Here is a 26,289-nt window from a genome sequence, read left to right on the forward strand (position 1 = left end):
GTATTAGCAGAAAATAAACTCTATTGTCATCTCCTTTATGTCTTCCACTAACGTACTCATAAATAAAGAGGACCTGTCTCTCTCAATTCCACTCCAACTATCAAGACCGATTGATTTTGTTACTAGTTGTGGCACACCGGCGCTGGCCAGCTTCGACAGCCGAGGCTCTATGTCTCTGCGGCCGGATAAGCCCTCCTCCACCACCAGCACATCGAGATACAAGTTTTTTTTCCCGAGTTTGCTATAGGCCAAGTCTGTGTTTGCTTTAAATACGCTGGCCTCCCCCAGATTCAGAGCCGTGCCTTGAGTCATTCTCATTTCCTCTTAGCGAACAAACCCGTTTCGTATCTTCGTTCTTCCCGTCGACTACATTTTCAGTGCAACCATGTCGGCTTCCTCCAAAATCCCCCCAATTGCGCTGCCGTTTGTCAGTGAGCGTGCAAAGCAGACTCTGGATCTAGTATGTGATATCCTTTAAAGTAAATCATTCGAAGTCCCGTGTCTGCCCGATCAAACACCAGGTGTCCTGGTGAATGAAAATACTGTCGGTTGAGACCTCCTTTTTAACCGGCCAAGCTCCATACTGACTGAGGCTGCTTTCTTCAGGTCCAAGAATTCGTTGAGAAAGACTGCATCCCCGCTGATTCCGTTTTCCAAGCTGAACTGGGTGAGGGAGCCCAGCGATGGACCGCTACCCCTGCTATCCTCGAGGAGCTGAAAGCCAAGGCCAGAAAGTTGGGGCTGTGGAATATGTTTTTGCCCAAGAACCATTTCAAGGAGGGCGCCGGCTTCAGTAACTTGGAGTACGGATTGATGGCGGAATATCTGGGCCGAAGTCGGGTTGCCAGTGAGGTATGCTGCTATATTGCGAGTCCTTTCCCGGCGCTCATCTTCATTTTTAAAGGGATAGTTTTGTTCGTTGCATTCCATTTTACGTTTTTGAATCAATAAACTGATTCCGATTGAATACAAAATAGGCTACCAACAATGCGGCTCCAGACACTGGAAACATGGAGGTATTAGCCAAGTATGGAAACGAGGCACAGAAGAAGCAATGGCTCGTGCCTCTGTTAGAGGGCAAGATCCGCTCTGCTTTCCTCATGACAGAACCAGATGTTGCGTCCAGCGATGCTACAAACATCAAGCTCGATATCCGAAGAGAGGGCAATGAATACGTCATCAATGGCCAGGTACGCTCTGTGTCACATTAACTTACTCAATAATCTATGAAAATCTAATACATATCCCCTACCCGGCTCCAAAACAGAAATGGTGGTCCTCTGGAATCGGTGACCCAAGATGCAAAATCCTAATTGTCATGGGCAAGACCGACACCAACAACCCGGACCCCTATAGACAACAATCCGTCGTCCTCGTTCCTATGGATACACCAGGTATCAACGTCCACCGCATGTTGACCGTCTACGGCTACGACGATGCCCCGCACGGCCACGGCCACGTCTCCTTCAACAACGTCCGCGTACCGGCCTCCAGCGTGGTTCTCGGTGAGGGATGTGGTTTCAAGATCATCCAAGGTCGCCTCGGACCCGGCCGCATCCACCACGCCATGCGCGCTATCGGCGCCGCCGAGAGAGCTCTCGAGTACCTCATCGCCCGCGCCAACGATGAGTCGCGCAAGCCCTTCGGCGCTGTCCTGTCTTCCCACGGCGTCATTCTCGAATGGATCGCCAAGTCCCGCATTGAGATTGACGCTGCACGTCTCACCGTGCTGAATGCCGCGATCATGATCGATAATGGCGATGCCAAGAGCGCGTTGAGGGAGATTGCGGAGGCCAAGGTGCTTGTGCCACAGACGGCGCTGGCTGTCATTGACCGTGCGGTGCAGGGGCATGGCGGCATGGGCGTCTGTCAGGATACGCCACTGGCATCCATGTGGGCGGGTATCCGCACATTGAGGCTGGCTGATGGCCCTGATGAGGTTCACTTGCAGCAGATGGGTAAGAGAGAGAATAAGCAGCGGATGGCCGAAGTGACGAACAAGATCAATTGGCAGAAGGCAGAGGCGCAGCGATTATTGAATGCTAAAGGACTTAAGAGCCAGTTGTAAATACTAAGTGTTTCATGGGTTTTTTTTTTGTGCTACTAATTTTTTAAGCTACTATATGAGTGGTATTTTTTGGGGGATCAGCAAGAGATAAAGGATAGTTATGAGGATCGAAATTACGTGGCTATTAGCTTCCTATCAATATATGTATGATTTTTTGTGTGTCTTATCAGTCTCTATCTCATTATCAGCACCCATGAAATGTAGTTAAATTAGTGTGAGACACTACTTTTGACAGCGTCCTTCTAAGCGGATGAATGATAATCTAAACTGCATCCCATTTAGTTACAACTCTACGCAGCAGTATTGTAAAGGATCTTTTTCTTGGACCGGTGGGCAAGACGTACGCGGCGTAGTGAGCTAGGGAGCAAACCACAGGCATTGATCACCCCTAAAGCCTTCTGAAATATAATACCTTCTCAGTTAAGGCATGAATATTTCAGTTTGAATTTCTTAGTGTGAGACTACTTTTTTGATCGCATCCTGTCCAAAGGCGGTGGCGTTCGGCACTACCATCCCTTCCAGTCATTTAAATCAATGCAACAACACAGTTGGCTCTTGTTAGCACAACTATCCTAACTCTCGATCGGCGGCATTCTCTCGCTTTCCACAAGAGAGTAGGCCCATCTCTCTTTCCGCCACCTATCTACATTCTTCCCCCCTCCTCATTCCCATCCCTTCCATTCGTCCAGCTCGCGCTCCCCAATGGATTCGGGTCCTGCGACGTCCTGGCAACCCTCCGACGATTCGCGACAAGCCCTCATCTGACCCCAACTTAGCACAGCGCAAGAGCGAAGGGAAGAGCACGCGCCGGGAAGTACGGCAAAGGGGGAAAAGGACGAGAAAACGGGGACACCCTGCGCACCCTGCGTCTTCTTGATGGGGAGAAGGCCACATATTTTGACTCCGAACTTGCTCCTCTCGTTATTTTTCTTGGCTGGTGGAGGAATCCCCCGTTTGAGTGTCTGCTACTTGGTGGATTTCCAGCAGCTTTTACTCTTCTGATCATCCATCTAGAGAGAGTTGGCAGAGTTTTAGGCGATGGCAGCGGGAGGACAGTATGGTGACAATGCTGTTGAGATGTGAGTGGCTCATTGCCCGCAGCAAGGAATAAACAAACATACATGGGTGGTGGAGATAGATTGAGGCTCTTGTTTTTTGCCAACCGCCCTTTTTTGCCTTGAATTCTACTTTTTTTGGAGGACGTGAAAAACGAGATAAAGATAACATGGCCGGATGCTTACTTTCAGTTCTTGGATAACTTTAGCTTCGAACTTGACGGTGAAAAGGATCTTTTGAGGGTCCTCTCTGAAAAGGAACCGACATTTGCTGAAGTCAACGAATATCTTGCTAAGTATGTCCGCTATCCGCTTGCATAAGTCATCCTTGGTCTCTTTTACACATATACCCGAGGAGCTGGCTGGGAGGGCGTACACTGATATACTTGGTTCCGCCGTCCGCAGATTCCGCATCGCATGTCAAAATACCGTATTCCACTGCTTCGAGACCCGAGTGCAGCAGAACGATGAAAAAAATAAAACGCTGGGAACGGAGAGCGCATCTCTGCAGGTCGAAGGCCGGTTATGGGATATGCATGTGAAGATCAACACACGGTTTCGCAAGCTTTTATCTCGTGTAGGTTTGATCCCTATTGAATAAATTTTCACATTGTTAGACATTCAGTTCTGTTGATACTCTCTATCCTGAACCAGTTCCGTGATCAAAGCGCACAGAAAAAGAGACCCACTGAAACTCGGAAACTGCAAAGCCATTATTTGAACTTTATCAAATCGAGTCAGCGCTTCTACCGTGGCTACATCCAACATCTTGTTTCGCGATTCAACTGTATCCCGGAACTGGAGAAATTAGCCAAGGAGCTTAAATTTGAGAGTAAGATATACACCATGGGAAGGATAGTCGAATACATTGCCAAATTGTCCGCCTCGCTGACTTTCGTATGAAAAGCTCTCTCCGCAGAAGATAAACCTGAAATTCCGGAAGATCTACGCAACAGTGTTGTGCTTACCTGCCATGCAACCCTTATCCGCCTTGGCGATCTTTCCCGTTATCGCGAAATGGAATTGGTTCCGCCGACGAAGAATCGAAATTGGGATTGTGCTATCAGATATTATAAATTGGCCGATACTCTTAACCCAGACTCGGGAATGTCTCACAACCAGCTAGCTGTTATTGGGCTTGCGGATGGGAACCATCTGCAAGCAACTTATCATCTATACCGCGCCTTATCTGCCCGCGAGCCATACCCGACGTCCAACGGGAATCTAGAAATCGAATTCAGAAAGGTGTTAGCAGCTTGTGCTAAGGGGGAGTCTATCGGAAGCTCAGAGGATGGGAAGGCCACGCTAATTTCAATGTTCATCTACCTACATGCCCAGTGCTACAAGGGGGTAGATTTTCCAGAGCATGATGAACTCGAAAATGAGATCCTCAGTCAAATGGCGGTTGATCTCAAAGAGCTTTCATTGCACCCGCCTCTACTGCAGAAATTTTGTTTAATAAACATCGCTGCTGAAGATTATGCAAATGCCAGGTGGGCGAACCGGGAAAAAGATGCGGACGGTGTACAGCCCGCACGCGATGCTAGGCAGTTTTTCCAGAGACTTAATGTGAAGACTTTCTTCACTCTCTTACAGATATTGCTTTCCGAGCTTGAATGCTCCGTTGCGGCAAACGAGTCTGAGAAAATCACTCCCGTCGCGCAAATTGTTTTGCCTGCCTTGCGACAATATAGCTCCTGGTTGCTTTCGAATAGTGGCTCTTTGGTCTGTGAAGATAAGGATACTCTGCTGTGTGTGCAGATCAAAGAGTTTTGGAAAATGTACGCGAGCACTTTAAATCTACTTACTTCTAGTTTTGACGTGCCAAGCCTTTCCGACATCGGGTATCTTCTTCATGAAGATGAAGATACACTCGGGTTTAGTCCCTTCGTTAATGATATAACGTGGCAAAGATACGTTGATGAGCGTGGGCAGAAAAAACCCAGACTTGGTGATCTCGAGGAGAAACTGCCCGTTCATATTGAGATGCTATTTCGCGTCCGTGAATTTGTGATTGATGGTCTTGATTTGATTGTCCAGGAGGTAATGTTTTCTCTTTGCTTCTTATTCTCCCCTCTTCCCCTGCCAATTTATCTATCTACCTATCTCTGGAGACGTGAACTAAATCATTGTCTACAGAAAATCCCCATAATTCTAGCAGATAGTAATGAGACAAAACTATTCGTCTATAAAGAAGAAGGGCTCCCTCAATTCTCGAGCCCAAGCGGGCATCAACACAGACATACTCTTTCTTCAACTAGCATAGACCGCGAAGACATTCACCCACCTGAATCTAACCCGGAGACAATGGAATATGCCAATTCCCAATCAGCATCCGCATCCATCTCCCTCGCCATGAACCAGATGGTTGACAAACTTGTCGAATCGGAGACAAATGAGAACTGTCCACCAATTGAAAGAACCCTCTCGTCATCCACGGCATGGCACAACGCAAACATTATTAACATCAATACCCACAATACAGCTTCTCAACAAGATGGCAGTGGCGAACACTCTAGTAACGGTCATTGCACAGCAACTGGAGCTGGAACTGGAACCCTCAATTCGTACAGCCCCATCATTGAGCCTCTGCCCCTACAATCATACTCACCCCGCCCCACTCTACCAAGTATTCTAAATACCCCATTTGCGCCTCAACCAGGTGAGGCCATATCCCCGGCAACCCGTCCTTCTACAGCCATCAGGCAAGGCGAACAATATCATCCGAACCTCTACGCAAATAATAACAGAGGATTCTCCCAGACCCAAGATTTCTCACGACTACAACAGTACGGGATAGGTTTCCAAAACAGCTTACAAGCCCCATCCACGCCCAATGACTCTTCATATCCAACAAGCAACTTATCGCCAACGCAGATGCAAACGCCAAGTATTTCCTATAATAACGATGGTGGAGGCGGTTATGCAACTCACAATCCACCACCAGGTCTTCCATTCAACTGGCCTTTGAACAATGCTACTCTCCAGTACAAACAGCGCGGACCTAATCAGCCGGGAAGTCCGTACTACCAGTACTCGTCCTACAATTCAGTTTCTAGTGCGAAATCTAAAGCATCGCATTTGGGTGCCGGCGTTATTGGCCAGACACCGCCCAGTGGACAGGGGAGTGGCGGATGACCTATTTTAGGAATGTTTTCTTTTGTGGCACAATAAACGGGATATATTGCCTATTTATCACATAGGGATGAGAGAAAGTGAAGAGTCGAAGGGTGTTGTTTTCCATTTCGCCCTTGCTTGGAGAAACGATGATAAGGATGTAGGCAGGCAAGGAAGATCAGCGAGGGCGTGCCACACTATCGTCGGGTATGTTCATTCGGGTTGGTGAAATGATTGGGGGAATCGGATAATTTCAAAATGTGAATCTTGGCTTAATCCAGCTGCATACTGGCTAGTCAGCTTTCTACGCGACTACTACGACGAGCCTGTCTTCTCCTCACTAAGATAAGACAGGACCATGTAAGAAATTTCGGCTTCCATGGGACATTGCCTCGAAAAAGTCAACTGGCCGGTTTTACTTAATGTTTTTCTCATCACGAACTCCATGGCTTCTTCATTCAGTCACTAACGAGGACTACTGCGCCTATCAGTCATTCATCAGCAACAGCTCCAGAAGCGTCCATCTCATTCCCTCGCAGAAGTGTTTTAACGGTGAGAAATTGCGATTGCATTTCCGAAAACTAAATCCAAAATGAGTCCTTTGTCTATCTCTGCTGGGCTCCTTTCCCTTGCCCCTAAAAGCAAAGCCTCAACACGATTGATAAGAATGGGGTGACACCAACCCGGGGCTAGTTTGCTTTCCTGCTACCCAAAACACACCTCGCCGTCCCAGGCCTTCTTTCATCGGATTAGATGTAGGGCTCATCGTCGCACGGGGGGATCAGTGCAATAGACTGAGACACATCCCCGTGAAATGTGGTGTAGAATTGTCTTAATGTTATCGTAGGCCTGACAGCCATGAATGGAGCCTTCGCCATTAATTGGATTTAGTTAAAGAGATTTTTATTTTTATACCTCTCCACCCGGTTGTCGCTTTGCTGGCTGCATGGATGGATTGTTTATTTCGTGCTGTGCTTATCTATTCAGTCAATACATGTACACCATGCTCTGGCTTTTATTAGTTTTTGCAAGGATTCTCCTGAAGGAAACTCTTCGCACATACATACGTAGCATATTTTGAATATTCTTTTTTGTTTTTGCTCATTACTCCCTTTCTTTTAAAACAACATTTTCTGTCTTCTTCTCTTTCATAATAGTTTAATATATAGTGATGTATTTTACAAGGCTGGCAGATTTGATTTGATTTTGTTGTTTTAACTTACGTTGTTCAGAATTATATAAATTGTTATTTTCTTCACTTCTTGGGTATATATATATATATATATATAGATAGATAGATACAACACGGATTATTCTTTGTATTTTAGTAAGTCATCCATTAGTTAGGTTCGTCCGTCTGCTTCCATCTAGTCACCTTGTTGCACCCAAGGAATCATATATAATTGTCAAGAAACAGAGAGATCTATCCGCGTTTCAAAAAGAAAGAAAAGAAAAGAAAATGAGAAGCTTATAGCGTTGTTGAAAACGTGTAATTCTCTGAACACCCCTCCTTCTCCCTCATCCCCTCATCCCCTCATCCCCCCATCCCCCCATCCCCCCTTTCTTGCTTTTTTGATCTATCAACTCTTGAATCTTCTTTGTTTGTTGCTCACCCTTCTCCATGTTTCACCATCACATCAAAACGCCTCATGTCCGGGGTCCAGGAAGAAAAGAGAAAGTATAAAGGATTCAATATAAAAAATAAAACAAGGAAAGGTTGAATCTTCAACGGGAAACACCGGAATGCAGACTCTTTGGCCTTAAGAGGACATATGGCCCTGGGTCGGTTCAAATAACGTATGGCCAAAATCGAAATTACCAGCGGGTTGAATGTTTTGCTGATACGTGTTGATAATAATTTTTCAAAAGCTGCATTGAAAGGAAAAGGGAAGCTGTAGACTTGAGATCTCTAAGTAATTTATTGTGATAAGAGGGGTTTCGTTACGGTATTTATTGGCGGGTATCTGGGGCTGAGTCTGTGGACTCTTCAATGAATTTGGAGATAATAAAGAACTGCTGATGAGTCAAAGAGGGAGAATTGAAAATATTTTTTTGTTGTGTGCTTTTTTAATCTCGCTGAATCGGCGCTTTCTATGAGGGTTTATAAACTTGTTTCGGGAATGGATAGCTGGTAGGTCGGATGCATGGGTCAGTGATTATGATTTTGAAAGTGAGAGGGAAATGTGTAAGTTCGTCCAAAACTCGCGCTTCGGAGCAGTTTTGGGAACAGTAAAACTTACGATGGGCCCAATTCTCGAATACTGAGTCCGGCAAGCCAATGACCCATATCAATGCTTTCGTCGACGCTCTTGCCCCGCACGATTCCGGCGCAGAAGCCACCAGCGAAGGCATCGCTAATCATCCAAGGATTGAAAAATCGAATTAGTGTACTGCTACCACCTAGGACCAACAACGTCTTGTCGCTTGTAAAGGGTAAATCTTACCCAGCACCGTTTGTGTCATTGATCTCATGTTCCGAGATGGCATGGACCGGCGTCAGTTTAACTTGAACATTTCCATCAGCATCAGCAATAGCAGAAATCGTAGAGTCGGTTCCTTGGGTGATGATGACGGTTCGGTGCCGATTGGTGTTCTTCTTAGAAAATGTAGCCATCTTTTTGGCGATTTCTTGGACGTCGGAAGTTTCCCATCCATGAGATTTGGCAAACGACAGCGCCTCCTCCTCGTTGCCTAGGACATAGTCTGTGTATGGGAAGACGGAGTCGAGCTGCTCTTTGAAGAATTGAGGGATGAACGGGGCCGAGAGAGAAAGCATGAAGATCTATCACGCAAAATGGGAGAGGTCTTTAATTTAGCTAAACTAATATCTGTAGAAGGGGAAAGAAAAGCCCCTTTGAGATGCAGGGCGCTGAATAAACGATACACACCTTGTTCTTTGCAGAGGCCTCTTCAGCCAATGCCAGGATAGCCGGTACGCACACAGTCAAATGGTAACCGCCAACATAGTACACCTTAGCCTTGTCAACCAGGGACCAGATATGTGGCTGCTTCAAGTGCTCCAATTTGTACTCGTTAGAAGCAGCAAGATGGGTGCAGAGGCTTCGCTCGTGGCCTGTGATAATGACACCGCAGCGGCCGGTGGGTTGAGATTCGTCAACACGATACTCTGTTCGCAGGCCGGCCTTGTCGCAGGCTTCTTGGAGAATATCTGCGTACTTGTCCTTGCCGACGCAGCCGATATAAAGAACTGAGTTTGGTGGAAGAATGTACTAAATTGGAGACGCCATTAGTTCCTTGGACTTTCCAAGGCGCCCGGGGGAGTAATAGTTTTTATTGTTCCGCAATATACCTGAGCACCGCGAGCAGTGTTCTGCGCAGCCCCTCCTGCGATCAACTTGGCATTTCGGTTTTGGATGAGGTCCTCAAAGAGACCCATATGCTTCTCCTCTGCAAGAACGGCATCGTTGGCTTTCAGACCATATTTCTCGAGCATGGCGGCATCCCTGAACTATGCTTTTAGTAGAGCACAGGTGAACATAGAGTAAAGGAGATAGGTCAATCCCTATTGTTGGACCTACCCGACTCCCTGAATATCTAGAATGAGGGGCAGGTTAGCAGGGAAACTCGACAGGAATTAGTAGGCGGCGGTTTACCCAGCAGGGGATTCTCCAGGCAGAGAAGCGGATATCCTTCCGTAGCAGCCATTTTCTATTGTGAAAGATATCAATTGATAGTACGTAGGGCGGCTGTTTGTACGAAGAGGAATTGATATACTTGGTGAGGGTGGTGGTATTTCTTGGGTGGGGTTGGCAGAGATCTTGGAGTTGCCGACTACATACGCATCTTCGTTGCTACGCATATTTATCTGAACACGAGTTCTCTCAACGCTTCAACACCCAGCCATATACACAATCAATCCATGCCCAAGAACCCTCACAGCGACTGAAAGTGACTGACTCGGCAGTCCAATTCGAAACAATCCAAACCGCTTCCATGAATCCTCATCCCTCCACAACCCATGACATCAGCCTGGCTACAGCTGCCTCTCAAAAGGAGCCGGTCACCATCAAGACCCATCACTACCGCTCTCCGTCGGATGCCACATCTATATCAACAGACATTGTCGACCCTCACCGGGCGATACGCCGTGTGCAACGCACCACCCTGCCGCCGCTCCCGGACCTGCGCTTCGAACAGAGTTACCTAGCGAGCTTAAAGGGGGCGGAAACATGGCAGAAGGTTGCATGGATCACGTTGCGGGATCAGGTAATATAACATATCCTGGATATATGTACCATATATATTTTTATATTGCTTCTTTTTTCTTTCGTCTGTTTTCGATGTCTACTTTTACTGATTTTGTCTTTTGACGGAAATAGGTCTGCCTCCCTCTGATGCAAGGAACGCTATGGACACTCGCGCTCGCGGGCTGGCGGTATTGGAATTGTGGAACCCAATTCAAAGGACGGACGCTGGGTACAAGGATCCGCAGATGGTGGTGGGAGGTGAATAACTGGAAGATACCCGAGTTATGAACGAATATTAAATATGAAGTCATAATGTGCATTCAACATTCTGGCATTTTGGGGGGGGGCTGTATGTACTGTACAATAATACCATTCTGACTATGTAACCCTGAGATTCCAGAAAACGGGCGCGGCACGGAGGATTTGCTTCGTGAGGATAGAATTTGCTACCCTCACTCGACACCAAGGGATCGCCAGCGAAGGGGTTCATTTTAACTTGGGCGTTAGCATGGCAAAAGCTGGAAGAATACTTTTCCGACCAACAATCGGGGTCTATATTGGGCGTTATAGGCGTCCTGCAAAGCTCGATATGGGTAACTTTCCATAGAAATTTTTGACTGTTGTTGTGGCACAAACACCTGCTCTAACGAAACAACCAAGTACTTGTTTTTCTCCCTTGGAATAGACCCCGTAGGGAGTCACATCTATTGTACGGAAAATATTTTGAAAAAGAAAATTTGTGGGGCTTGAGAGAAGGTTTGAAATTCAGGCAAGGTCTATTCCTTGGTAAATCTATGTTTTGATATTAACACTCATCAAACCCTTGCAGCAGAGAGTTATAAAAGTTAAAAGTAAAAGTAAAACCCTTTGCTTATATGAAGGAACTTTTGCCAAATTTGCGAAACAGATGAGAAGGTTAAAGGAGAGGCAAGAAACACTTGGGAAAACCTAATAATATATATCAGAGAATTAAGAGAGCGAGCGAGAGAGACAGAAAAGGCGAAACAAGATAGAAGTGAAAAGCCTGATGAACTAAACGAATAAATCCCAAATCCCACAGCCAGAAAGTTTCGGAAATATAATCAGTTATAAACTCAAAAGGAAGGAATGATTGATGAAAATTTTTAACCAAATAAAATCAATCATAAGAACTACCAGATCCCTATGCCCAGTCGGAAGAAAAGAAAGAAAACGCTTCCTTTATTTGATTTCCACCGTGTTGTAACGAATACAGAAAGTAGAGGAAAAGGGGAGGAATGATCAGACAAAGAGATCGACTCTGAAAAGTGATGAAAGGGGATAAGGTGGAAGGGGGAAGGGGGAGAAGACAAAGTATAAAGGAAAATGGGGAGGTCGAACATAAACCCTTGTCAGGCTTCTATGAATTTGAAAGAAAAAAATAATACTAAAAATTATGGATGGATTTTTTAGTAGTCCCCGAGTGTAATAGTAGAGTGACGCCGAAAAGAAAAGAAGATATTTGAAATATTTGGAGTGTAGGTGCCTGTCTGAAGTTGTAGTAGGGCGAGAAAAACACTGCTGACGATATCGAGAGATATGCCACACATTACGGATTCCCGGGAAGAACGCCATTTTGTCTGGATAGTGGGTGATTGTTTTCTTGGTTGTGGGGGATATCAGTATCCATAGGTGAAGCTTGAGGTTTTTTCACCTGATGCTCTACATTGGTTGTTTGAGGATCATAGTTTGAGCCGGTCGCGGATGGCGGCGGGGTTGTGGTGGGAGGAGCTGTAGACCCAGGAGAGATGATAGGCGGTTTGTACAATTTGACGGCTGGCGCTGGCGCTGGTGCTGGTGCTGGTGCTGGTGCAGTGGCTTCATGCGGCACAGGCACAACCACAGCGAACGGTTGTTCATGTCTTTCTTCGCTTCCCCCAGACGGTACATGTATGCTTGTACTTGAAACTTTTCCTACGGCGGAGGTAGGTGTCTCGGAAGCAGGGCCGGGGCTGCTGTTTTCTAACCCCTGTCTCGCCTTCCCATATCGCAGCTGGACCACTAAGCTCCGGTGGCTGGCATCATAGCTAGTCTCATCATCGCTGTCATGGCTAGAAGAGTCGGCATCAGTCATCTCCTCATCCCCGTCTCCATAATCATTATCCTCATCGCCATCCCATTCATTCCCACTCGACGGCGAAGCTTCCGATTCCTCGTCAATTTCATCAACCGCATTATATCCTTCAATATGGCTCCCCGCGCCATTCGATAGCCGAACCATCGTACCCCGTCGCGGCCTCCCCCCATTGGAAACAGGCTGTTCCACGTCACCATCCACTTCTTCGTCGCCAGCTCCGACAGACCAGGAAGGCAACTGCGGTCTATCCTTCCGTTGACCGCTCAGCATTGACTCGCCATAAGGTCCGCCAACCCGCGCTTTGACCTGTCGGCCGCTGGCGGTAAAGGTAGGGCCGGCGGGTAGTTCATTCGGGGTGGAGAAGCGGGACTGGCGAGCTGATTTCCGGGTAGGGCCCGTGTCAGATGAGAAGTCGTCATCCTCGTCCGAATATGTGTATTTCAGTTTCTTGCCGCGAGTTCGGCCTTCGTAGAGAGAGTAGCCCGGCTCCGGGCGAGCGAAGGCGGCTTTTCGTGCAAGGCGATAGTCCCGACGTTTTCGTTTCTGTATGGATTGGTTATTACAGGTTTAGCTAGTTTAATCTCCAAATACAATTGTGGGAAAGGGTTATATAAATTGTAGGAGGGGGGATGGGAAATAAATGGTGTGTTAGACTTGTACGTACCTCCTCAGAGCCTTCAAATCTCGGAATGCTAGTATAGATCTTCTCGCTCAGCCGTTTAGAGTGCTGTGATTTTTCCTCAGCAAGAGAATCCGCAACAGCTTTCAGTTCCGGAATAGTTCCTGCAACGCTCCACCATGTCCTATTCTTCAACGCGGGGTTATTTTCCCGATAAAGTCTGAAATGGGTGTCATCCCTTCCTTCAATGAGCCAATACCGGCGTTTATAGGCGTCATTCCCCCATGGTTGGACGGATAATGGCTGATTGAGATCGTCATCATGTCGCGTTTGCTTGTAGGATTCTTTCAGTTTTGCTTGGACGGCGTCGGAGGATGAAAGTGCCCAAAGTATCAACGCTTTGAGGAACGCAAGCTGCACCACGATAGATAGTTTTAGCCCGAGTTACATCGCGCATAGTGACTTCGTAACAGGGAATCTTACTCGCTCATCAGGAGTCATAGTTGAAAAACTTCCCCCACCTTGAAGTGGATTTTTCCCGCCCCATGATCGCGGCCATTGCGACGAGTGAGTCTGGACAACATCCTCAAGAGCGCGTTGGTAATGGCCCCTTCTTTACAACACAAAAATAAATATTAGCCAATTAACTCTAGACAGGTCTATTCCCAATCAAAAACACGTAGTGTCTATATACCGCTGATGGTAAAAGAGCGGGGGTAGGGTAAATTGGGTGAGTAAAACCATACTCAACATCTCTCTTCCTGTTAAGGCACAGGCCAATTAGAGCGCACAATAATCTCTCGATATGATCTCCGGGAATACTATCTGTGACTCCTCTCTCAATGTCCTGCGGGCCATAGTGTGGGAGTGATTTGGGAAAGACATCGGAGAATCTGGAGCGGAACATCACAATGAACTAAACAAAAAAAAATATACCACTATCAGCACATCGCGTATTTTTTTTTTTTTTTGGACATTTGGGATCGCAAGACATAACACGCGTTAAATCCGCATATCAGGGCTCAATAAGATCGGGTAGACTTCACATTACTTACCGCAATGTCTGGATTGTCTGCGAGCACATATTCATGTGGCGGCGAAGGGGCACGCTTTGGCGGCGGAGGAGAGGCGGCTTTGGCGGGCGTCTTGGGTTTGAAGTACTTTTCCAAGCCAATGCTGCGGTGGACAGACGCAGCGATGGTCTCATCATCTGTGGACGGAGGAGACGACAGGGAAGACGAATCTGAGCCCGACATGGTCCTTGCGTACCGTGGAAGATGGTTTGGCAGGAGGCGTTATGGGGTGGTGGATGCTTGTCCGGTCGACGGCGGTGGTTAGTAAATGCGGTCTTTTGCTTGGGAAGTGAACACACTTTCGCAGCGCGGCTATGACGACGCGGATGTCTCGTCTAAGTAAGGCTTAAGTAAACCCCACAGTAGGTTTGCTGCTGGGGCGCTATCGGCGTGAATTAGCACACTCTAAATTATTTATATTGTTTGTCAAAAATTCATTTCTATAGAAGCCATTGACCCTTCGATTGAACCGGTCCCAAACCGGTCACCGTCACGGTTTTCAACTCTGAATAACATAGTGGGCCAACAAACACGGAGCTGCCAGCAGCATCTATACCAATAGCCCCAACACCTAGCTAGGCGTTGGGATACGCTGCTCCTCCAAAGTCGCCAACGAATATCCCCCCTCCAAATATGAAACATTCAGAATCGCACCCCACTCTGTTGGTAAATTGTCTGGCTCCTGGCAAAAAAGGGCCCCTGTTAGATGACATCGTAGCCAAACCAGCCAATTTTTTAACTAATGGTGGCTCGTTAAATAAGGCTTCAGCAAGAGAGTGGGCATTGACCCATATACCCAATGTTCATGACGGCAACGTATCTATCATTATTTATCGATATGACGTGGGCTGTTTTCAAGCATCGACTGGTTTCCCCCAATACCAGCAGTGGCAGATTAGAGCGGATAGTCCGAATAACACACCACCAGCGTAATGGTGATAAAATCATCATAATTTCTAAAAGGATGCGACAAAGCCAGTTGACGATAGAATGGGAACTGAGAAAAAAAAAAAAAAAAAAAAAAAAAAAAAAATCAGTGCCTTGACCCGAAACGGGCAACATTGTTGTGGGCCAACTCAGCACTTGCACAAGGAAGTACATCGGAAAGATGCGTGAGTTGGGAAGAAATCATAAGAGATCTGCCAACAGATAATAAACCTGAAATTAGACAAGAATGAAGATAATCAGCAGCCAGTGCAATCCAACATTGCGAGTAAAAATGAGAATTAGAAAATCCGATGAAATCGCCATCTTGCCGTGTCCTTTGCGCGCTTCAAATATCCACCTATATCCACATCAAAGCTTTTCTTTTTTGCCAGTAGTAACCCATCAATAACCACAATATTTCAGGGTTCATCATAATATTGACAAAGGAGAGAGTCTGAATAGCTGTTTGATATCCAGGAAAATGTGATTTGACGGATGATGCACACAGGCCTGGGGTTGAGAGACAATCTCATCACGGAAGAGACCATGCTATCAATCCTAAAATCAATGACTCTCCCCCAAGCTACCAGCGCAGCAGTCCCCATACCGAGATCTATCCCACCTGGAAATTGCCAGCTGCCAGTTGCGTTGTCGCAAGTTATGTTAAGTCATGTTCTGCCATGATAGTTATTTGATCGCGAAAGGTAACCAGGGCTGGCGCTAGAGCCAACTCGGTTAGCTTAGCGATACGCACCCTAAGCCCACACAGAAACACCGTCAATTTCGAGGAGAATCGATATCACACTCCAACCGTCATCCGCAGCAGCCAACTCGACGAAGAATCAGGTACGGGGCCGACCATCATTCCCTGAGCCATTCCACGTTTACAAGATCCCGCCGTGGACCTTTGCTGACATTCCTTCCGTGCTTCTCCCCGACAACAGCTAGACATCATGGGTCGAGTGATTCGCAATCAGAGGAAGGGTCGTGGATCCATTTTCAGTACGTGTGGACAACATATATTTTCATTTTATCATTGCGCGGGGTCCCCTAAATATCCAAATTCGTCCTAGTGAAATAGAGCAAGAGAAGGGAAAAAAGGGGGAATATAGCAAGTCTATGGAAGTGGAAGAAACGCACGAGCAACGAGGGATACTAATCGAACAACTCTTTCTCTACAGCGGCCCACACCCGTCTGAACAAGGCTCCTGCCCAATTCCGTACCCTTGACTATGCTGAGAGACACGGATACACCCGCGGAGTGGTGAAGGAGATCATCCACGACGCAGGCAGAGGTGCCCCCCTGGCCAAAGTCTCCTTCCGCCACCCATACAAATACAAAGACGTCGTCGAAACCTTCATCGCCAACGAGGGCATGTACACCGGCCAATTCATCTACGCTGGTAAAAACGCGACTTTGACTGTCGGAAACATCCTTCCCCTTGGCTCCGTGCCCGAAGGTACTGTCATGACCAACGTCGAGGAGAAAGTGGGTGACCGTGGCGCGCTGGGCCGTACGTCTGGGAACTACGTTACCGTCATTGGCCATAACCCTGAGGAAGGGAAGACCCGCGTCAAACTCCCCAGCGGTGCTAAGAAGGTTGTGAAGAGCCGCTCTCGAGGAATGGTTGGCATTGTTGCTGGAGGTGGTCGTACAGACAAGCCACTGCTTAGTACGTTTTTCTAGCCATTCCCCAACCGCCGAATCGAGACAGATGAGAGAAAGCTACGTGACCTGGGAATTGCATTCACGCACACACACGCACACACACACACACACACACACACACACACATATATATATATATATAAGTATGCTAACCCACTCTATCAACTCTACAGAGGCCTCCCGCGCCAAACACAAGTTCTCCGTCAAACGCAACTCGTGGCCTAAGACTCGTGGTGTTGCCATGAATCCAGTCGACCATGTACGTTATATCTCACATTTCTTATTTTTCCCCACTACGCACACCCAATACCACCGCCCAGCGTGCAGAATACTTACTTCCTCAACTAGCCTCACGGTGGTGGTAACCATCAACACATTGGTAAAGCCTCGACAATCTCGCGGTACGCGTCCGCAGGTCAAAAAGCAGGTCTTATTGCGGCCCGAAGAACTGGTTTGCTCCGCGGTACCCAGAAGACCAAGGATTAGAAAAAAAATAAAAACTGTCTCTGGCTCCTTCTTAGCTTTGCGTTGCTCGGGTTCTATTTTTCTCTTCCCCCGCCCCTTCTTCCTCAACCTCATTCTTCCCTCCCTCTTCCTCCTCATCAGCCTCTGTGTTTAAACCTCGGCGACCATCTGCGTCTCCATCTCTTTGTTCCTCTTCATGTGTGTCTCTCCATGTCCCTCTTGTTTGCTTGTTTTCCCTTCCCAAGGGTGCAAAAATTATGATGATGGGTTAGTTGGCTGGTCGGTCGGGAGTGTGGTGTATATTCACTTTAGAAAAACAAAAAATAATACTCACACGCCCTTCTTTCTGTTTCCTTCTTTTTTTTCTCAAGGTGGCATATACGATGCGGATACATGATCATGTAATGCCCATTTTGAAGAAAACAAAGGCTGGATTGTGTGGAGCAAATAGAAGGCTTACTCCTGCTAAGCCTCTCTGGAGAGGTACACCCGGAGTCGAGCGGTAAGGAAGGGGTAAAAGGGATGCAAAAGGAAAGGACGACATTACATCAACCAGACTACTCTGGGACAATAAGATTAGGAGAACAAGATAACATGAAAACCTTGAACTTGAAACGCTCACGATCCTGCCGCATCTTCGTCTGCTGGTGATGACTGGAAGTAGATGCACAGATTTAAATGGCAGTAGCATGGATGTAGTAGAACCAGGCTTGCATCTACTTTCTATCATTTAGTTAGTTATGAGCCGTGGATATTACGAATGGGATCACGGGTGGTCAGCCATCCCTCGCAGCGCTGCTTACCAGGCAACCTTTGATAACTATATAGGAAAAGGGACCTTTGCTCGGTACGAAAGGTCAGGTTGAGGTATTTTTTTCACCCTCACCTTACATATCAGCAGCTGATATAGATTTTCATAATGAGATCACTTCTCAGTTAATCTTTTGATCTCACTTATCACTTCTTGCTTTGCAGCCACCAGCTCTTCAGTGCTCATATAATTCCATTTCTCAAATTGTTCAAGAGTGCTCCCCTTCCCTGGCCATCATAGTGAATTCATATCCAGAACAGAACCCAGAAGAGTGACTCCAGATCATGCATGAAACAATGCTTTTCACCATACAAGACACCAATAGCCATAAAAACCCTAGTGTCTTGCCTTGTGCACTGGAAGAGCTCCCCACCCACCCCGTCTGTGCTTCAAAGTCCTTTCTCTCCTTTCCTATCAGGTTCGTTAATCCGAATTCCCTGAGTTCTGAAAAAAAAGAGCTACAGCCTCATCATACATGCTGTGTGGAGTCCATCCATCACGCGCGACAATTCCCGCTACAGCTCTCCAAAAGTCTTGCACTTCATTCCATCCTTCGCCATCCTCTGTGTGTCTCTGGAGCTCGTCCTGTGTAAAGTGAGTTGGGCACGCAAAGTTGAATCCTAGCTCATGCCAATGGCTATATCAGGGAATTAACAGGCATACCCATAACGAATATTGTAATTCCGGAGACCGATTTTATAACATATCTTTCCACTTTTTTATCAGTGATTCGCGCAATGGCAAAATGTCGTCGTCCCAGGTGTCGCCGACAAAGCTTATAGGCTCACACCTCACTCGCCCGAGTTTTAAACGGAGGACTCTGTTGAGGTGAGGGTTGAGCTTTGCTGTTTGCTGTTCATAAAGATAAAGAATTATGGAACTAGCAATCTGCCTTTTCAACCGGGCCTTCTCATTCAGTTCAAGATCCTTGAAATTTGGTGGTGGCTCCAAAATGATATCACCTTGGTAATCAACTAGGCGTGGATGGCGGCCTTGAAGAACTAGAGGCCCAGCCCAAGCTTCCTGCCAGTCAATCACGCTAGTGATACGGCCGATGTCCACGAAGAGGTTGCCGGCATGGAGATCTGTATGCCAGATCGAAGATGCGACGAGATTCGGATCGTCTGTTGGCAGAACTTAAGGGCCCACTTGTAGATACTTTTTGAGAAGAGAAAGATGGGCTTCGGGGGAATTCTGTGCTGTAGATGTTATCAATTGATCGGTCGCAGGCTTGGGGATCGCGTATTGCTCAATCCATTGCTGTTCACGACGTGCTAAAGCTACCGCATATTCATAGGAATTTAAGCTTAGAAAGGTTGAGTGAGAGATGATTGACTTACATGGAACCGGGACCCCTATCTATATCCATCACTGAACATTCTTTTGTCCAAAAATCTCTTCCTAACTACAACAGGGCCAATGGAAAACCGTGTCTTCACGTCCATTTTAAGTTCTCGTGAAGTATCATTCACAACTTCAGCGACCACAGTCCCGGGGACTGCCTCGCCAGAGTAATAGAGATTCCCATATCTAGGTCCCATGTCAGCTTCACGGATTGCAGTTCATTGAATTTATCATTCATACCTGCTGAACGATACCGAAAGAAGCTTATTTTCAACCAATACCAGATCCTTCATGATACCAATTCTGTCTTCTAGAGAAAGATTATCCCATACATCCTCCAGCTTTGTACCTGTAGCTTCCTCCATGATAATGTATTCAGCACCAACAGGGTTATCGACGCATGCGCTCCATGCATGAACCTGTGGGGCAGGTATCCGGAGTACTGTACGGGCCTGTAGCAGAGTAAACTAGATGTCCCTTGTTGAGGGCAAGGCGGGTCTTACAAAATCTATCGTCGCGACCTCTGATGCAGTGGTATAGTACTTGGGACCGGCGATGGGGTGAGGTATTCTCGCAATGACAGTAGACCCGTTGTCCATCTTAAGATGAAAGATCTTGTTAAAAGAGCCTTCCGCCAACTTTGTCATGGCAACACACTTGTTCGCTCCAATACTTTCGGCCGCAATACACTGGAGTTCCAACACATTGAAAGGTGTAAATCGATCCTGTAGTTTGCTTTTCCTCATCCCAAAGCCAGCGGCCGGTTGTGTACCGGAAGAACCTGTCATATTTGGCGAGACTGTGATCCGACACTGAGAGTAACTGGCTCGGGACCGACGAGGAAAACGGGGATGAGAACGTAGAAAGACGGTAACTCCTATGCAACTTTGATGAACTCAGGCTTGTCGCTGTAAGCAGTTGAAATAGTGTCGCGCCCTTCATCGCGTTGCTGGTTATTTCGTGGTCAAGAATTCGTTCCAGGGCGAGTTCTTATTTAACATCTTACAGCAAGACGATCAAGGATATATTCTCTGAATCTTGATGATTCAATAAGTGACTAGTCTATTTATCTTTCAACACAATAGCACGGAGATTCTGATAAATTATTTATTGCTTAAACAATAAATCAAAGCAGAATACTATCTGAGAAGATGATTGTAAGAGGTGGCTATAGAATGATAAAATATACATTTAGTAGTAGTAATAGTAAGGGTAGTGTGAAGTTCACACATTGATATACAAGGGTCAAGGTAGCAATCTCTTATATTCAAAGCTAATCACTGATCTTCTAGAATCAACAGATATCAGTGAGTTATGATTATTAATCTTCTTCTTCCTTATACTCGTATGCAAGCGGAGCTTATGACAAGGTCCTCGTGTGATGTCAAATACATGCAAGAGTTGGTAATGGCAAGATATAACAAGAACAAAGGAAAATTAATGAAAGACAGGATTTGATACATGCAATGCAGGTTCTCAGCTCAGAAACAATAAGCTAAATCAGAGAGTAGATCTGTCTGAAGATATCTACTCGGCAAGTTCACATCTCTTTATTTTAGAAGTTGAAAAGTTGGCTCTGGATGTGATGTTGTCCCCTGCGAGTTTCAAACCCAGGAAAAAGAACTCGGAGAAGAGATGTGAATAGCCCTTGATATGTCATCTGGACTCTACTAGCATGAGACCGACCGTAATGCTAATCCATGTACATGAAAGCGATATCATGATCGACCATAAGGTGGCCTCTCCTAGCCGTTAACTAACGGCCCTTGGTAGGCAGGTGAGGGTAGCCTTGATTGGCAGTGTCCTTATCTTTCTCCTCAGGGGCAACCCACAGCTCACCACAGGTATATATTCAGGACACTTAATAAAGCTCACAACCAGCAAACCATGGGTGCTCCAACACTTCGCGCGCTGTTGCCTGTTTTTGAGAATCCAAGTTTGTCATCCAATGGATAACATCCTCGAACTTGTCGTCATTGACATTTGGCCAATCTGAGAATGGCTTGTAGGGGTGATAGTATGCCACCTGGCTGTTGACCTCCTTATCGTTAACTTGTTTCATGATATCTTAAATCAATTAGTCTTATATTATGACACTGAAGAGAGCTTTCTTCATCTAAATGGACAATATCATGGCTGTGCAGTTCAGCAATCTCTTGCAAACTGGCTTTTAAAAACTGTTTCTTGACTTGCATGGATATTTGCTTTCTAACAAGGCTCAGAAAGTCATCATCCATGTACTTGTACACAAATATCTGCTGATCTGGAATTGTGTCATGTGGCAACTGTAGAAATGGGCCTTCATGAAGCTGTGAATGTATGTCTTCATTAAAGCTTGAGAAAGTGGTCTTGGAGATGTCCTTCAAAATGAATTTGTCTTGTCCAGACCTGGAGCACACTCAATTCAACAACTACACTACATGATGGCACGTTGCCAACCAAACACGACCGAGTTGTGGTCTTTCCTGAATCAGTTTGAAGAGATAGCGACATCCAGCAGCACCAATCAATTCACTGGATGGAGGTGCCATATTCCCCAAAATTCATGAGAGATTGAGATTTTTTTTTTTTACCAAAGAACATATTGGGCAAAGTTGATACATTGGCGAATCTCTATGTTGGCCGATTATATAACACTAGTCAGCTTGGAGTTAGAGCGGGTTGGTTGACTTGGCAGATTTGTTGCGTTTTCTTCTCATGGTCTCTTCTCCATGATCCTCTGGTCCTGACCGAGGTTAAAAAAAAAAAGGATGTAAGGCCAATCGAAGCCATCATCTAATAAACTACACAGTACTCCGTAGGATTACCCGGCTAGTAGAAGCCATGGATACGCCCAGATGCCGCTGGTGATGCCATTGGCATGAGGTCATTGCAAACAAAGGCCCGTCCCAAAGCCTCGGCACACACAACAAAATCGATCAGGCTACGGCCAAGCTGCCAAGCCCGGTCGGCTATGTCTGGAAGGTGAACCTCAACGGGAGGCTGCGGCAGGAGTCAGCCAATGCCAAGCCTCTATTGTCACATGATTCGGATTCTATGATGACTAATATATTGGTTGGCCTTGGCGGTCTCGCCCATGACATACGTCGGCCAATCAGCAGCTGCTCTGGTGAGAATTCTGCCACCCCGTGGCAACCCCCGTGACTGGCGAGGTTGTGTTCCAAGGTTGTGCCAAGGGGCTTGCAGGCGTTGCTGCCAAACTGACCAATGGGACGCGGCAAGTCACGGGGCGGGGGGCCCAGTCCGCCGCTCTGGCTCCCAGTTGGGAAACCGTCGGCGGAGGGAATATATATACAGGCGCAGCGCCTGCCCTCGCTGCCCAGCCGTATTTAATCGGGCAATAGCCGCTCAAAGACGAAAGAGACAGACCGAGAGCAACCAGAAAGGACCGGGAAGTGGAAAATCTCAGACCATCGGCAACTTCTGTAGCTCTTCTTGTATCCTATATCTGAATATATCTGAATACTTGCCTGGAACACTCTATTAAGATATCATAGAGAAAGAAAAGAGAGAGAGGGAGGGAAGGATTCCGTACATCATAAACATCCCCCACAGCAGAAACAGAGAAGCAACTGCAAAAGCATCTCCCAAGGAACCCCGCTTTTAGACAAACGCCCGCAGCTATCTTTGATGGCCTTGAACACCGTGGACATACCCTATCACCCACTTACCACCTCTTTCTCCGCCTCCTCAATATCGCTCCGCCGCCCGCCGTTACCGTTTCGATTCCTGCTCTTGCCTGCCAGATAAACCCTTCCCAGAGCATATCCGCCTCAACTTGCTCCCACTGGCAGTGACTATAAGAGATCTATATCTTATATATATATATATAGAAAGAGAGAGAGAGAGAGAGAGATAGAGAGAGAGAGACGGAATCTTGCCTCTTTTATCCTTCTCAACCCAGGACACGGGTCTATATATATACCCCAGAAACGAATTCGATATCAAAATCAAAATCAACAACAACAAAGACAACATCCATCACACTTCAAGCAAAACATTCGAAGTATATATCAACAACAAATGCCTCAAACAATGGCCGTGGCAACCATGTCGTCCTCGACCCGTTGGCGCGCAATCGTCAACCGCGACGCCACAGCCAATGATTTTGTCTATGGCGTGCGCACCACCAAAATCTACTGTCGGCCCCGCTGTCCAGCCCGTCTCGCCCGCCGCGCAAATGTCGAGTTCTACGACACCCCCAAACAGGCTGAGAAGGCGGGCTACCGCCCCTGCAAGCGCTGTAAGCCGGAAGACCTCCGCGCCCCGCCAGATCCGCATATCAAGCTCGCCCAGCGTGCCTGCCAGACCATGACCCTGGCGGCACTGCGGGCTGCTAGCGGTATTAAGAGTGGCGAGGCGAGAGCCCGGCCGACGCTGCAGGATCTGGCGACTGAGGCTGGGTTGACCCCGTCACATTTTCATCGCGTTTTTAAGAAGGTCGTGGGCATTACGCCTGGGAGGTTTGGTAGGGACGTTATGGAAGGGAAGAAGATGAGTGCGTATTTGAAGAGGTTGGAAGCGGGAATTAGCGCCAACGGCGGGGGGTATGCGGGATACGGAGGTGGCGCGGGAGCTTGTGGCGCGGGAGCGGGAGCGGAAAAGGCCGATGCAAACGGAAACGGTAAGTCATCGGTTGACTTTCCGAGTAAGGTTGGCGGGGATGCTGGTGCCGCTGTGACGGGATTGGGTTTGGATGGGGTAGACGACGTACTCTCCGCCATTGCTACTCCGGATCCGCAGAACTACACTGTTCTGCCTGATGCCGTGCGTATACGCATTGATTGGAATGAATTCGATCGGATGTTGGGTAGTACTGGTGGCGGCGATACGGGACGTAATAGCAACAACGACCACAGTAACGGTCGTCGACATCCACATCATCTTCCACATAATCACAACAGTGATTTCCCCACAGGGAAGCAGCAACAATTGCAGACGCAGTCAGAGACACAGAGACAATCCCCCATCACAACAACAGCACCGCTCCACCCACACCTCCTCGACCCAAATTCCATAGACTCAGCAGGACTCCTTCTCGACCACTACGAATTCCCCTGGGAAACCCCCGATTGCACCTTCAACTTCTCCTCCCCGCCCCTTCGCCATACCACTACTACAAGCGGTGATGCAGACAGCAACGGCTCTCTCTCCCCCTACATCTATGACCCGCTCATAGACACAAACTCGGAGTTCTACAGTAAATTCATCGACCACAACAGCACCACAAACAGAAACTGCAACATAAACTACAACAACTGCAATAACACGGACAACGGCCTTAAACAACAGCAGCAGCAGCAGCAGCAACCACCACTCCACCTACTAGACCTTTCCGAGGACTCTTCCTCACTGACAACAGTGGACACACCACCATTCCTCGTCGAGTCGCTACACGCGACGGGCCTCTCATCTGGAGAGTCCTCAGCGTCCTCGACTCATGCGTCGCCGTTGCTGTTTGAGGATGTGGATTGGTATGGGAGTCCGAGTATATTTCAGACGTATGCTTGATACATAGTTGTTGGTTCCTTTCCTTTTCTTTCTATCTGTCTTCATCTCCATTTTCATGTCCATGGGACGTGATGGAAAGGCATAGATGTTCCGGCGAATAATATGATGAACTCGGAAAATGAAAATTGGGCGCGACTTGTGTGTTTTTGAGACTTTTCTTGCAAAATTGCAACTTTTGCCACTAGGTTACTGCTAAGCTATTTATTGCCTTTGATGATCAGGCTCATTTCATTGTCATCATATTTTTCTCTTTTTCAAAAATCCAATTGAAAGCAATGAGCTGTTTCTTCAACACTTTGCTGCTAGTTAGTTACTTATAAATATTTTACTTGTAATGATCAGGCATTGGCCAGGCATACTGTGGTAAGCCACCTAGGCCACAACGACCATAAAATGTCAGGCTTCTTCCCAGCCACCTATACTTATAAGCAGCGTTTGCAAAGCAGGGGCACACACCGTTACATCATAGATTGTATGTATATAGTTGTATAGTTAGTTGTTTTGGTTGATTACTAAGATAGATAAATTTCTGAAAAACGAAGATTCTCAGCCAGAGAATTTAAAAAAAAAAAAGAAAAAAAAGAAAAAAAATCTTTCCGAGCGTTTCAAGTCCTTTGCAAACTTTGGAATGGGTAACGTACCAGTACTTCACCACTTTTTGGGACAACACCACTTCTTATCTCAGTTCCTCAGCCACTTCGCTTCGTAAAATTATAAGCTAACTCCTTTTGACTTCTGCCAAGTGCTGAGATCTTCTGGACCAATCATAATCTACATGGCTTAAACTAGTCTTAATTAGGAAGGAGGAAAATTTTCCTTCGCGAAGCGTCTGAGAAAGAACGGTCGCGCGTTGTTAGTAACCCCGGGTCATTTTGAAGGGATGGCCAACTTTGCTCCATGCGCCAACTCCATCCTTATCAATTGACACAATTCGGCATAGTAAGGGAGATTTGTCTATCAAAAAGCTATAGAACACACTATTTTTTATTATGATAGGAGCCCTTTTGAGGTACGAACAACCGTGTCAAAAATGGTCACTTCGTGTTTTTTCACCAGAATGTATACTGATTTTTCAAAAATAATCTATAGATTCTCAACCACATATCCTATCAGCAAGATAAACATACTCGGATGCTCAGAATTAAGCCTAGAATGTCCGACTACCAACAAATAACATTCTCTTGATGATACTACCTCTCAGTCAGACCATCTGGTTTCTGTGGCACAAAGTAGGGTTATACCTTACACAGTGAACCCCTGCAAACCTCTGCGACCTCCCATAGGCTTCTATGAGCTCCTGATAATATCTTCCAATTATTGAGAATCC

At 46.7% G+C, this 26,289-nt stretch overlaps 9 protein-coding genes across 9 annotated transcripts; 5 read left to right on the plus strand and 4 right to left on the minus strand.

Annotated features, from left to right (window-relative positions):
- Positions 1-385: 385 nt before the first annotated feature.
- On the plus strand, positions 386-2,068 carry HCAG_08510 (hypothetical protein; the record flags this gene model as incomplete). Its single annotated transcript, XM_001536678.1, has 4 exons — positions 386-460; positions 607-852; positions 978-1,190; positions 1,268-2,068. The coding sequence occupies 4 exons, from the start codon at positions 386-388 to the stop codon at positions 2,066-2,068; spliced, it is 1,335 nt and encodes a 444-aa protein (XP_001536728.1).
- Positions 2,069-3,655: 1,587 nt separating this feature from the next.
- On the plus strand, positions 3,656-6,261 carry HCAG_08511 (conserved hypothetical protein; the record flags this gene model as incomplete). The annotated part of the gene is made up of 6 exons (XM_001536679.1): positions 3,656-3,700; positions 3,778-3,955; positions 4,223-4,848; positions 4,885-4,904; positions 4,938-5,166; positions 5,263-6,261. The coding sequence occupies 6 exons, from the start codon at positions 3,656-3,658 to the stop codon at positions 6,259-6,261; spliced, it is 2,097 nt and encodes a 698-aa protein (XP_001536729.1).
- A 1,929-nt stretch (positions 6,262-8,190) lies between these two features.
- On the minus strand, positions 8,191-10,060 carry HCAG_08512 (adenosine kinase; the record flags this gene model as incomplete). The annotated part of the gene is made up of 7 exons (XM_001536680.1): positions 8,191-8,302; positions 8,481-8,594; positions 8,685-9,022; positions 9,129-9,470; positions 9,551-9,704; positions 9,780-9,824; positions 10,041-10,060. 7 exons carry the CDS (start codon positions 10,058-10,060, stop codon positions 8,191-8,193), a joined length of 1,125 nt encoding a protein of 374 aa, XP_001536730.1.
- Positions 10,061-10,194: 134 nt separating this feature from the next.
- On the plus strand, positions 10,195-10,736 carry HCAG_08513 (conserved hypothetical protein; the record flags this gene model as incomplete). Its single annotated transcript, XM_001536681.1, has 2 exons — positions 10,195-10,467; positions 10,581-10,736. The coding sequence occupies 2 exons, from the start codon at positions 10,195-10,197 to the stop codon at positions 10,734-10,736; spliced, it is 429 nt and encodes a 142-aa protein (XP_001536731.1).
- Positions 10,737-11,875: 1,139 nt separating this feature from the next.
- On the minus strand, positions 11,876-14,418 carry HCAG_08514 (conserved hypothetical protein; the record flags this gene model as incomplete). Its single annotated transcript, XM_001536682.1, has 6 exons — positions 11,876-12,046; positions 12,121-13,086; positions 13,208-13,576; positions 13,646-13,775; positions 13,909-14,078; positions 14,218-14,418. The coding sequence occupies 6 exons, from the start codon at positions 14,416-14,418 to the stop codon at positions 11,876-11,878; spliced, it is 2,007 nt and encodes a 668-aa protein (XP_001536732.1).
- A 1,697-nt stretch (positions 14,419-16,115) lies between these two features.
- HCAG_08515 (60S ribosomal protein L2) lies at positions 16,116-17,317 on the plus strand (the record flags this gene model as incomplete). The annotated part of the gene is made up of 4 exons (XM_001536683.1): positions 16,116-16,164; positions 16,344-16,835; positions 17,005-17,090; positions 17,180-17,317. 4 exons carry the CDS (start codon positions 16,116-16,118, stop codon positions 17,315-17,317), a joined length of 765 nt encoding a protein of 254 aa, XP_001536733.1.
- A 1,213-nt stretch (positions 17,318-18,530) lies between these two features.
- On the minus strand, positions 18,531-20,239 carry HCAG_08516 (predicted protein; the record flags this gene model as incomplete). Its single annotated transcript, XM_001536684.1, has 5 exons — positions 18,531-18,692; positions 18,903-19,231; positions 19,480-19,637; positions 19,692-19,903; positions 19,955-20,239. 5 exons carry the CDS (start codon positions 20,237-20,239, stop codon positions 18,531-18,533), a joined length of 1,146 nt encoding a protein of 381 aa, XP_001536734.1.
- Positions 20,240-21,312: 1,073 nt separating this feature from the next.
- Positions 21,313-21,513, minus strand: HCAG_08517 (predicted protein; the record flags this gene model as incomplete). The annotated part of the gene is made up of 1 exon (XM_001536685.1): positions 21,313-21,513. The coding sequence occupies one exon, from the start codon at positions 21,511-21,513 to the stop codon at positions 21,313-21,315; it is 201 nt and encodes a 66-aa protein (XP_001536735.1).
- Positions 21,514-23,501: 1,988 nt separating this feature from the next.
- On the plus strand, positions 23,502-26,147 carry HCAG_08518 (predicted protein; the record flags this gene model as incomplete). Its single annotated transcript, XM_001536686.1, has 4 exons — positions 23,502-24,952; positions 25,316-25,434; positions 25,928-25,971; positions 26,052-26,147. 4 exons carry the CDS (start codon positions 23,502-23,504, stop codon positions 26,145-26,147), a joined length of 1,710 nt encoding a protein of 569 aa, XP_001536736.1.
- Positions 26,148-26,289: the final 142 nt, after the last annotated feature.

The sequence above is a fragment of the Histoplasma capsulatum genome, genomic scaffold (assembly GCF_000149585.1).
Source record: "Histoplasma capsulatum NAm1 scaffold_11 genomic scaffold, whole genome shotgun sequence".
In the NCBI taxonomy this organism is placed as follows: Eukaryota; Fungi; Ascomycota; class Eurotiomycetes; order Onygenales; family Ajellomycetaceae; genus Histoplasma; species Histoplasma mississippiense.